The following is a 13,526-nucleotide window of genomic DNA, read 5'->3' as shown; positions in this document are numbered from 1 at the left end:
GCAGAGTCCCTTCCCTGTTCAGCTAAAACTATCACAACATGGTTAATTGGCTACATCCCAACACAAAATAAAAAGTGTGAAAAAATAAAGAAGGCTACTTAAAAAAAAAAATCTTGTGAGTCTGTGAATTATTCTACCATTCTTACTAGTAGGGAAGAGAAGAAACAAACTTTAGGGGGAAGATGGATGTCAAATAAGGCTAGGGGAAGTTTTTTAACAGTGTAGTGTCACGCACTATTCTCTGCTGTAATGAAATAAGGCACAGTGCCCTGAACATGTATAAGAACCCCTACACCGACCATCACCTCTCTCCAGAATGCAGACTCCAAATCCCTTAGAACTGCAGAGAAATTGCCCCGGAAAGAATGGTCACAAGAAAAAGAGTAAAGGATCAGTGATCCTGAGACTTCTCTGTTAAACAAACCTTTCACCTCCTCGCGTGCAATCATGACCCTCAGGATAACAAAGGTGAGGAGACACGTAATCTATCCTCATTGGAAGACTAATGGAAGTATGCCGCTAAAGCAATACTTTTAGGAGTGCGAATACAGGTCCCCACCCTTTAAACTTTTAATCACTGTAAGCTATTGCAACCAAGTCAGTCTCTCAGCTCTTACACGATGTGGATAAAAGTGACTCAGATTTGCTCACATTTCAAAATACTTATAATCACTTTAAGTATTTCATGTGGTATATACCCTCTAAATAGCTCAAATTTCTGGTGGGATCCATAAGTTACAGTGTATCAAAGTTGTTTAAGCCTTCTGTTCTGAAACTCTCTCCACTCCTTTAGCTCTAAATCCCAATTCAATGACACTAACCTCCCCATCACCACCCCACAAGCTAATCAATTTCTCATACCCTCTCATATCAGTGTAGCCCAACTCTAGGAAAACCTCGAAATCTTTCTAAAAGCAACTTATGGGCACTGCTTCAATTTCTTACTGAGTTACAATTAAATTATCAGTGGTGAATACATATTTCAGAAAACAGGGAAATTATTTAATCATTTAATTATTTAATAAAGCTAGGGAGGCAGAAAGGATAGTCTGCACAGTCTCAGAAATTCAAGCCACATGCCAGTTTCAAGCAAATCTAGACTACAAATCGAGGCATTAAATCTCATGGGCTTTTGAAAAAATAACTGAGCAGGTTGTAACTTACCTTCTCAATCACTTTATTCCCACCAAAACGAGTAACAAATTCTGCTGGAGAGGCTACAGTGAAATCTCGCTGTGAGTCTATTTTCTTTCGGTCTCGACCTTGCTTGACTAGGTGCAAGCCAGACATGCTGGATCTGTAAAAACAGAGAAATCACGAAAGTCTACAGATGAGATTTCTTCACATTATCTGTCTCCCCTGGAGACCTGCTTTTCACTGCCCAAACTTGAAAGTGTACTTCCTACTGCAACTGCATGCTGGCAGACCACGCAGTTTTTAAACAAAAGAGAGAAAAAGAAAATGATCGCTGCTTGCGAAAATTCCAGGGGGGGAGTAAAAAAGTGCTCCTGAAGAATAAAAGGCAGTATTAAGGTTTACCAATAGACGCCATCACAGAGAGAGAGGCAAAGAATAGACTAAAATGAGATGGTATGCTGCTGCTGCTGCTAAGTCGCTTCAGTCATGTCTGACTCTGTGCAACCCCATAGACGGCAGCCCACCAGGCTCCTCTGTCCCTAAGATTAATAATATTAATAGACTCAGAGAGACTGTTAAAACTAAAAAGTAAAAAGTTAGCCAGCCTGCTTCTGAACTATGATTCTAACACACAGAGGACATTCACCTCTGTTATCTCTAGCCTCCGTCTTTCTTACTAGCTATAACTCCACATTTTTAACTGCCTACTAAATGTTTTAGTTGGGTATTCCATAGATGTTTCAAAATCAACAACTCCAAAAACAATTTATTTATGAGGCAGCATTAAAAAACAAATTTCATTGATCTTAAGATACCACACTTTTTTTTTAGCTTTTTAAAATCTCTGAAATTGCTATGTATCTTACAACTGATGGTGTGCTTTATTTAAGTGGCAGAATTTCTTTTTCTCGTGGTACATACAATAATGGTGCCTCTAACAATTAATGGTGCTTTAAATTATATTGGAGAAGAAAATGGCAACCCACTCCAGTATTTTTGCCTGGAGAATCCCATGGACGGAGGAGCCTGGTAGGCTACAGTCCCCGGGGTCGCAAAGAGTCAGACACGACTGTGCGACTTCACTTTCACTTTCACTTTCTTAAATTATATAGCAGGGGAAACAGCATAAGTCTCCATTTAAATTCCAGATCTTCACCAAATAACCTTGCTAAGCTTCACTTTTTCTTTGATAAAATATGCATGGTATTGGGACTTCCCTGGTGGTCCAGTGGGTTAAGAATCCACCTGCCAATGTAGGGGATACAGGTTAGACCCCTGGTCAAGGAACGAAAATCCCACATGCCGCGAGGCAACTAAGCCTACAAGTGGCAACTACTGAGCCTGTACACTGTAGAGTCTATGCTCTGCAACAAGAGAAGCCACTGCAATGAGAAGCCAGAACAGCCCCTGCTTGCCACAACTAGAGAAAATCTGCATGCAGCAACAAAGACCCAGCTCAGTCAAAAATAAACAAGAAAGGAGTTGCAAAACATACATACACACAGACACACACACACACAGTCCCTAGAGATTAGCTTTCAGTTTCTTAGGGAGAAAGAGATGGAGAAGGTATAAACCTAGGATAAATAAAGGACTGTCTAAGAATAAGATAATAAGGGAAGCAAAGTGTTTATTGATAAAATTAAGGTGGTAAAGGGACTGATCATATTGTCTAATCAATAGTTTAGAGAGCAAAGGAATGTTCTGAGGGTCACTTATAATCAAAAAAGGGAAAAAAAAACAGAAATATATATTACTTTTAATGATGGGATCCTTCATATAGCCATAATCAGAACTTAGGCACCATGCTAAAAACAAGATGATAAAGTGGAAAGATACAGAAGACCTCAAAATCTTTATTTCGCACCTACCTTTTCTCAGGAAGCTTTTACAGAATGTTGTCTTCCGAAAAGATGAAGTAAACCAAGAAAAAGGGAGACAAGGAATGCAAGAAATAGCACAGAAGAAAAGAGAAGGGAATTCTCTTAGATGACTGTTCAAGCTGGAGGACGGACTGTTCCAGGAAGAATGTCCCCTTGAAAAAATGGACAGATGGCCCACTGTACTTAACCACAGAAAAACAGAATAAAACTCTGTGTGTGTATGGACGTGTGTAATAAATATATATATAAATATATGCATGACCAAGGAAACCAGAATTGAAAGAGACGCATGTACCCCAGTGTTCATCGCAGCACTGTTTACAATACCCAGGACATGGAAGCAACGTAGATGTCCATCAGCAGACAAATGGATAAGAAAGCTGTGGTACATATACACAATGGAATATTACTCAGCCATTAAAAAGAATGGATTTGAATCAGTTCTAATGAGGTAGATGAAACTGGAGCCTATTATACAGCCTATTATAAGTCAGAAAGAAAAGCAGCAATACAGTACACTAATGCATATATATGTAATTTAGAAAGATGTGTAACGATGACCCTGTATGTGAGACAGCAAAAGAGATACAGATGTAAAGAACAGTCTTTTGGACTCTGTGGGAGAAGGCAAGGGTACAATGATTTGAGAGAATAGCACTGAAACATGTATATTATCATATGTGAAACAGATCGCCAGTCCAAGTTTGATGCATGAGACAGGGTGCTCAGGGCTGGTGCACTGGGACAACCCTGAGGGATGGGATGGGGAGGGTGGTGGGAGGGGGGTTCAGGATGGGGAACACATGTACACCCATGGCGGATTCATGTCGACGTATGGCAAAAATCACTACAATATTGTAAAGTAATTAGCCTCCAATTAAAATAAATAAATAATAAAATAAAATATTAAATATATGTGTGTATTGCTTGTATATATGTTTGTTTTATATATATATAACAATATTATATATTTATATTTAGACAAATAAGTCATTTTATTATATTTATTAAAATATATAAAACATGATAGAAAGTCAGATATATAAAACAATGTATAATATGTATATGTAAAATATACCAGTTGCTTTTTACTTATTTGACTCTCAGTGGAAGATATGCTTGCTTCATCCTGCAACAGGTGGAAGAAGCCAAGTAAAAAGGAACAAAGGATGATTATTTTAAAGACAACCTTTGCCAAATTGGTGTTTTTCATTTGTTTCTATATTTGCCAGGGTCTATTCAATTTCCATTTTTCAAAATAAAAACTCCAGGATGCAAAAAGAAATAAGTACACAAACACACACAGGAGATACTAGAGAGATGTTTAGTGACTGCCACCAAGCAAGTCATTCAGGCCTTTCATGCCGACCCTCTGCCGGAAATGCACAGACCTGCAAGAGGTCTCAAAGAAGGGACTTCCGTGGTGGTCCTGCGGTTAAGAATGTGCCTTCCAGTGCCCTGGATGCAGGTCCGGTCCCCGGTTGAGGAACTAAGGTACCACACGCCGTGGAGCATCTAAGCCGGCGTACCGCAACTACTGAGCTCGGGCCCTCCAGAGCCCTGGCGCCACAACTAGAGAGTCTGCATGTCGCAACTGCTAACGTGGCTGCAACTACTGAACCTGCGCACCACAACTAGAGTCCGTGCTCCAAAACAGAGATCCTGCGTGCTGCTGCTAAGACCCATTGTGGTCAAATAAATTAATTACAAAGAGAGAGAAAAGTCTTAAGAAGGCCAAGTAGGCCTGATTCACTTCCTCCTCAGGTTGAGTTCTAAGAGCAGGAAGAAGAAAGATTCAAGGCAGGACACCTTGGCACCTGCAACAACTCCAGGCTGGCTGCCCACTCTCACACGATGCCAGGACAACAGCAGAGGGCACCTTTCCTGGCCCTAGAGACATAGTCTAAGAGAGTTTTCTGCAAAACTACCTTTGACAGGATGCTACCTACTATCCAGAGTTGCTATTTTCCTTCAATATAGGAAAAGACTTCACTCTTGAAAGTCCAGCCAAGCCCAGTGAACACACTTGGCACAGACTGACTGAGGTCCCTTAACCAGAGAGCAGCTCGCAGCAAGGTCTACACAAGGGTGCTTGCTTTCTGCATAGCTACAATGTCACATGTGGTCTCGGATACCTTTGGTTCAAATTCTGAGTATAAAATAAAGGTTCAGAAATTCAAGAGCAAACAGATTTTTAATTCATTTCCTTAAGAAAAAAAAAAGTTTCCTACAGACCCACAAAAAAAAATCATCAAATCAGATTGCCCATAAACTCCAGGGCTTAGCTGTCAATACCTTTACTGCTTTTATATATTGCCTAGATAGGGCCCTCTAACACTTACCTTTGAAGCATATAATATCTCATCTCCTTACTCTCCTCCGCAGAACCCTCCATATCAAGATGGCAAAGGAATAGAGGTTTTTCTCTTCAGCTGTCGGCCTTGTAAACACAAGCTGGAGTTCGTCCTCCTGCTGCAGGTGCTTAAAACCCAGGAGGACAAAAGATACTGTGCCTTCTGCCTACTTATTGGCCCTGCTTCAGTCAGAGTAGAGTATTCCTCATGGCCTCAAACCACAGTCTTTTTGTCTACTCTGTCCCCAATCTCCATACTTCCCCTCCTGTTTGCACCTCCCCCCCATTACAATGGGCTCCCACACAGCATCAGCTGATTTCCCAAGGGGACAGAGAGGAGAGGGGGAGAAATATAAAAGCGGGTATAACTCTAAAATAGATCTCAGCAGCTTCTGCCTTAGCTGCAGCAAAAGTGCTTTAACAACGGTCACTTTCTTCTGACGGTCACTAGAGAGAGGCTCCGTGGCCTCTCCAGGCTGCCAGGGACACATGACAGGGAAGGCTCAGGGCAAAAAGAGAAGGCCAAGCTTACGAGGACAGCTATGCCCAGAAAATAATGCGGTCAGGAAATCCAGAGGGAGGAGGAAAGAACAGGTGATTTCTGAGACCCAATCACAACAAGACTGAATTTCAGACTCCAAGATGGGGGGAAAGCAGGTCAAGAGGGAAAGCAAGTCGGTCAGAAGGACGAGACACGCCACCACTGAGGAACTTGGAATAAAGTGGGAGTCACAACTCTAATTTTTAGGCCAGAGTAGTGGTGTACACACACACACACACACCTTTTTAAAAAACAACAAAAATCTAAGATTTTATTCACTAAAATTTGAGAATAAGACTGGAGCTGGCACAAACAGGGTAACAGAGAGGACGTGGATAAAAATCACAGAAATGTAAAGGGGCCCAGACAAGTATTTTAGACACAGAGGTCTAACCCAGCGTTTAAGCAGGGAAGAAAAATCCTGCCTAAAAAGCCACTGGGACACATCTATTGTTATGCTCATTGGCCACAGAAGGGCAAATCAACTTAAATAAAGAAATGGTGACTGAAAGGGAAATGGTATCCTGTTTTAGCTTTTAATTAAGTAGATGCTGAAAATACTGGTCCCTTGTCATGGCAGAAAAGATCATGATTTCCTGAGCCAAGTCCTCAGGAATGGTATTAATTCACCAGTCGCATCTAACCTGATTCAGGCACCACAGAAAAATTCCTTCTCACCGAAATGTTGAATACAAATGGTTAACTCTTATCTGATGCAACTATGCTGAGAATCTATTAACATTCCACGAAAACCCTTCAAAACAGAAGTACACAAATGACCTGGAACACAGATAAAAATCAAATAGAAGATAAATTATTAAGACAAACCTTGATGTTAGGACATTCGGGTGACCCAAGGTGAAAAGACTCAATCAGGCCACTCGCTCAATATGACCATTAGTCATAATAAAAAAAAAAAAAAAAAGGGAAGTCTTGGATTGGTTTCTAGACTCTGTATCACTCCTTTTGCACTGTGCTAACATCTGATAAAGTCAGTAAAGTTTACTTTTTCCTTTAAAGAAGCAGATGCAGAGGAATTCTCCTATCTGATCTCTCTTCAGGATAATAAGTCTCGAAAAACGGAGCACTGAAGGCTTTGGTTCAGAACAATTACAGTGACCACAGGTGTAGAAGCAGCTTAATTTTTACATACATCTAAGGGTCTCCAGATACAGGCACTTTCCAGAAGAGAATCACTCTCTGCCTTTGTTATGTTAAGTTCAACATTCAAAAAGCAAAGCATGGCATATAGGAAAAAAGCAGGCTATTTTGCTCGATTATATAAAAAAAATATACTGAAGAGGCACTCTCGGGCATCAAGCTTGTGCTTCCCTTCACCAAAGGGATCTTTCTAAAACAACCAAACGCTGCCACGGCACACCCAGCTCCGAAACAAAGCTAGTGTTTCTCGTCTTTTACGGATGCTGCCCACCATCTTTCTGTAATGTGAGAACACAAGAACTAAAAGGCCACATTTCACTCCTCCAAATTCAAGGCACCCTCATTTTTAATCTAACATGAAAACAGAGTGTCCGAAGTAGACACATACCTGGCACCAAATCCAACTAGAAGCCCACACTGACCCCAGCATTGAAACATGCCAAGCACCAAGGATGACGGAGCAGTTTATCCGGCAGACAGTGATGCATTTAGCTGGCTCCGTTGCAAGGCAGTCTGAGTTATACTGCAGCACGCGCTGGGAGACAGTGTTTCTACGCTGGGGCTTTCCCAAGCAAAGAAATCTTGGATCAGAGATATACCTCTTTGGAAAATCAGTCTGCTGTTAGGGACTTCCCTCCTGTTCCAGGGGCTAAGATTCTAGGCTCCCAACCTGGGGGGGTGGAGGGTGGGGGTGGGGAGGTAGCTGGGTTTGATCCCTGGTCAGGGAACTAGCAAATGGCAACCCACTCCGGTATTCTCGCCTGGGAAATTCCATTGACAGAGGAGCCTGATGGGCTACAGTCCAGGCGGTCACAAAGACTCTGACACGATTGAGGGCACACACACACACACACACACACACACACACACATGCACACACACGCACGTGCACACACACACACACACACACGGTACTAGATCTCACACGCCACAGCTAAGAGTTTGCATGCTGCAACCAAAGAGCCCGGCAATGAAGATGGAAGACCACACATACCACAACTAAGATGGCAAAGCCAGATAAATGAATATTGAAAAAAAAAAAAGAAGAGGATCAACTGGCCATATATATCAAAAGGTTAAGCTGCGGAACTTCCCTGGTGCTCTAGTGGTGAAGCATCCACCTTGCAAGGCAGAAGACTCAGGGTTGATCCCTGATTAGGGAACTAAGATCCACATGCCACAAAGCAACTAAGCTCACACGCTGCCACTACTGAGCCCGCACTCCAGAGACCCTGTGCCACAACTAGAGAGTCCAAGTATCACAACCACTGAAACCCATGTGCTCTGGAGCCCACACGCTGCAACGAGAGAATCTGTAAGCCATAATGAAAGATCCTGCATGACGCAACAAAGATCCTGTGTGTGACAACTAAGGCCCAGTGCGGCCAAATAAGTAAATAAAATAAAAGGTTTAGCTGTGGACTCGAAGTGTTTCACTGATCTATATGCCTCTCCCTGTAGCAATGCCACAAAGGCTTGATAACTACGGCTTTACAGTAGGTTTTTGAAATCAGGTAGTATAAGTCTTCCAATTTTTGCCTCCTTTTCCATAACTGTTTTGTCTATTCCAGGTCCTTTGGGTTTCCATGTAAATTTTAAGACAAATCAGTCAAAGTCTAAAAAGAAAAAAAGAGCCTGCTGGGATTTTGCCCAAACTGAGTTTATAGATCAGTTTAGGGGAAAATCATCACTTTGACAATACTGAGTTTTCTAATCCCCAAACATGAACTGCCTCTTCATTTACAGGCAGACCTCAGAGATACTGAGAATTTGGTTCCAGACCACCACAATAAAGTGAATACTGCAATAAAGAGAGTCACAATAATTTTTTGGTTTCCCGGTGCATAGAAAAATTATGTTTACTCTATACTGTAGTCATTAAGTGTGCAATAATAGTATCATGTCCACAGAAAAAATGTACATGCCTTAATTTTTTAAAAATTTATTGCTAAAAATTGCTAACCATCATCTGATAATGCAGGGTTGCCACAAACCTTCACATTGTAAAATATCTATGTAGCACAATAAAATGAGCACAATTTAAAAAAGGTATGTGTATATTCGGACTTCAATTGGGCTTCCCAGGTGGCTCAGGGGTAAAGAATTCACCTGCCAAGCAGGAAACATAGGTTTAGTCCCTAGGTCGGGAAGATCCCCTGGAGAAGGAAATGGCAACTCACTCCAGTATTCTCGCCTGGGAAATCCCACGGACAGAGGAGCCTGGTGGGCTACATCCATGGGGTTGAGAAAGAATTGGATATGATTTAGTGAATAAACAGCAGTAGCAGCAGACTTTAATTTCTCTCAGCAATGTAACATAATTTTAATGTACAAGTCTTATGCTTTTTTGTTAAATTTGATTCCTAAGTATTTTATTCTTTTTGATGCCATTCTGAATAAAATTATTTCAGTTTTTTTTTTTTGCTTGCTTATTGCTAGCTAGTACATAGAAATGCAACTAATTTTTGTATATGGATCTTATACCCATTTAAAAAGCCTTAACTTTATTGAGATATAATTCACATACCATATATTTCAGCCATTTAAGGTGTGTAACTCAATGGCTTTTATTATAGTCACAGAGTTGCGAACCATCATCACAGTCCATTTTAGAACGTTTTCATCACCTGCCAAAGAAACCCTGTACTCAGCAGCAGTCAGTCCGAATTTCCCTCAAACCACTCCCCAGTCCTAAGCAATGACTAATCTACTTTCCGTCTTTATAGATTTTCCTATTTTGCATATATACACGGGATGATATCATGTGTGGCTTCTTTCACTTAGCACAGTGCTTTCATGTTGTAACATGTATCCATACTTCATTTCGCTTTATAGAAAACTTTCTACTGTGTGGACATACCACATTTTGTTTATCCATTTATCAACTGATGGGTATTGGGTTGTTTCCACTCGGTAGCTATTATGAATAATGTTGCTGTGAACATTCACATACAAGTTTTTAAGGGAACATATGCTTTCATTTCTCATAGGTAATTAGGAGTGAAATTATTGGATCATATGGCAAATATTTAGTTTTATAAGAAATTTCCAAATTATTTTCCAGACTGGCTGGAAAACAATTTACATTCATTTACATTCCCACCAACTACCCACAGAAGATCTAATTATTCCATATTCTTGCAAACATTTGGGGTTGTCACTTATCTTTATTTTAGGCACTCTGACAGTTGTATACTAGTATCTTACTGTCTTAATTTATACTTCCCTAACAGCTAGTGATTTAAAACATCTTTTCACATCTTTATTTGCCATCTGTACATCCTCTGGTGACATTTGCTTCTTATTTCTCTGTCCTTATTGAAAATATTATTTATTGATTCATTGTTGTCATACTTTTAACAAATTCTTTAAACATGTTTTCCTTTAGTTCTTTGAATACATTTATGATAGTTGCTTTGAAGACTTGTCTGCTAATCCAGCATCTAAATGCTCAGAGACAGTTTGTGTTGATTTTTTTTTTTTTCTAAATATGGCCTACACTTGCCCATTTCATGTCTATATGACTTTTAACATACTAAATACTTTATTGTAGCAAGTCTGGATTCTGATTTCTTTCACCCATGAAGACTGCTGCTGTTACCAATGTCTGCTCACTGGTTTTTCTTTCTTGGTTTAATAATTTGCCTGGGCTAAATCTGTGAGATATGCCTCTCTCAAAAGTGTAGTCGTTACTGTCTCAGTTCATTTTCTTCTCATTGTGCATGTTTTTATGTCTGAACCTCCTTTCTAAGGCATTACTTCTCTACTTGTAAAACTTAGTCAGTGTTTAGGCAGTGATTATACGCAAACACCTGAAGCCAATAAGTAAGGCTTCTGCATTCTGTCCATGTGCCTGTGTGTGCAGTAGAGAAGCACATTCAAAGTTCAGGACATTTTCAAGTTACAGCCTGGCTTCTGCTTTCTGCTGAGCCTTATCATGCCTACTCTCTGCAGGCATGCAGCCTCAACCAGCAATATGCTTATCCCAACCACAAACACACCTCAGGCTAGGAGAGCCGGTGGCCCCCTCTCTTGTCTGCTGCAGGGATCGTCACTGAGAGCAGGGTACTACTGCTACTCAAAAGGAATATGCTCCCTTCAACTGCGGCAACACCAACACCCATCCTCAGGGCACACCCACAGCAGCAAAACCTCCATGCCAACCAAGCTGAGGGCAGGGAATAGGAATACTCCTGGCAAAAACACCACAGACGCCTACTGTTCTTATGGAAGTTCAGCAGCTTTTCAAACATAAACTTTTCTCAGACTGTTGTATGCTTTACAGTTGATCTGAAGGCTGAAATGGTTTTGTCGAGCTTCATAGCTGCTTTTTGGTATTAAGGATTTGTTCATCTCCTCACTCAGTTACAGCTGGAAGTCCTGCTTGTTTTATTTACTCTTGAAACGTAACGTCACAGAATAAAGTGCAAAAGTCTTAATAATACATTTAGTTAATTTTACATACATATACACAGATAACCAACCACTCCATTAGGGTATAGGTCATTTCCAGAGTCTCAGAAGGATCCAGTGTGCTTTCTTCCCAGTCAACATCTTTCCCAGTGTAAACACTATTCTGAATGCTATCACCATCAATCAATTTTGCCTACTTCTGAACTTCATATGTATACTGTCCTACTGCATGTATCTGATCAACATTATGTTCATGAAATCCATCCACGATGTGGCATAGCAGTACTTTGGTTTCACTGTGTGTAACAGGACACTGAGTGACTACTGCATGATTTATTTATTCAATTGACGGACATTCGTGTTATTTACGAATTTTGATTATACTTGTACTTGGTTTCTGGTGGACAAATGCACTCATTTCTTTTGGACAAATAGCCAGGAATGGCTTTGCTTATTGATAGAGTATATGTATATTTACTGTAAAAGATACTACCCCAAAGTGGTTGTGCCAACTTTTATTTTCATCAGCTATGTGTGAGACTTTCACATACATACATGTATCTCACACCCTTGCTAACACTTGACATTGTCAGCCTTTTAATTTTGGCCTTTTGGGATGGCAATTAATTCACTGTGATTTCTAATTTGCAAATCCCAGATGATCGATAACATTAAACACCTTTTCATAAGCTTATTTGCCGGCCGGGTATCTTCTTTTCTGAAGTTCAAGTCTTTTCCCTATATTTCTATTGAGTTGAAATGTCTTCAAAAGACATTGAAACATCTTTTGCTTACTGATTTATAGGATTCTGGCAGTGAGATTAATTAATATTCTTCTTTCAGCAACAGAGAACAATTAGGCAAAAAAACATCAAGAATACAGAAGAATAACGCAATCAAAAAACTCAACTGACATGTATAGAAACTGGAAGGCCAAATTACCAGAAGAGAATATCAAAATAGGAGAAAGAACAAGAAGAATTTCACAGCCCAGGCAGCGCTTGAGAAGAACCTTGAAACTTAAAGTCTCCAAAGTATGAAAGGAATTTCAACAGTCAGGGGAAGAGCATTCCAACAAGAAAACCTGAGAGAGGGTTGGGGCAGGAGAAGGAAAGAGAGGGAGAGGGGAGACAGTGGGAAGGGAAGTGGGAGGCCTCCAGTGGGAGGACAGACAAGCGAGCAGAGTCGACGATGCCCTCGAGTAACTACTGTCTTTTCTTCCGTGCCATCAACTTCGTAAGAGTTGAACTGTTGAAATTCCTGCTCTTTCACCATTTGTTCACTACTTAATCTCTTGCCATCTGCTAAAGCTGTTCATCTCAGGCTCTCCAACTCACTCCCTGGTGCTTTCTCTCCAGCTTCCATCACCATTCACCACTTCATGCTAGGTCTTCTACCTTTAAATTATCTTCCCCATGGTTCTCCTTCTACTTCACTAAGCATTTCCTTGTCCCCTTTTTCCTCCTCCTCTCATCAAAAGGTAGACAGTTCCTTAAGATACATTTCCCTTCTACCTATCTCCTCTTCCTCATAATGATCTAATCTACTTGCACAACTTTAATTTCAATGCAACAAACTTTATTAAGCATATACTATACCCCCGGCATTGCTCTAAACTCTGAGAAAGTAGTTCTCAGCTCAGGTTTCAGATCAGACTCACCTGGAGAGTAGCAGAAGAGCAGAGACTGTAACTTAATTAGTCTGGGACAGGGCTCAGGAATCCCTATTTCTTTAAAGCTCTGCAGGTGATTCTATTTCACAGTCAAACCTCAACACTGTGTTCCATTTTGCACATGTCTTAGTGTGACATACACGATCCTTATTGATCTGACCTCTATCTTACCCACCTCTTCTTCCATTGCACTAACCACCCTGTCCCCCTTATATTCCAGTACTACTCAATGTCTTATAACTGCCTGAACATGCTAGATGTTTTCACAATCTGGTACCTTTACACACGTTGTCAACCCCACCATCTCTACCCTTCCTCCTACACACAAACCTACCTGTTAGCTTGTCTGTTTTATGTTCATCCTTC

The 13,526-nt window shown here is 40.6% G+C and overlaps 1 protein-coding gene across 2 annotated transcripts in view; it reads right to left on the bottom strand.

Moving 5' to 3' along the window:
* The window catches only part of ACACA (acetyl-CoA carboxylase alpha), a 242,720-nt gene that overhangs the window by 193,188 nt on the left and 36,006 nt on the right, over positions 1–13,526 (bottom strand). For both annotated transcript variants that reach the window (XM_040244115.1, XM_040244114.1), the window contains exon 3: positions 1,165–1,297. In XM_040244115.1, the coding sequence (XP_040100049.1) occupies positions 1,165–1,297 (133 nt within the window). The remainder of the gene's footprint in view (positions 1–1,164; positions 1,298–13,526) is intronic.

The sequence above is a fragment of the Oryx dammah genome, unplaced genomic scaffold, assembly GCF_014754425.2.
Source record: "Oryx dammah isolate SB20612 unplaced genomic scaffold, SCBI_Odam_1.1 HiC_scaffold_8, whole genome shotgun sequence".
Lineage (NCBI taxonomy): Eukaryota > Metazoa > Chordata > Mammalia > Artiodactyla > Bovidae > Oryx > Oryx dammah.
This window is presented reverse-complemented; position numbering and strand designations above follow the sequence as displayed.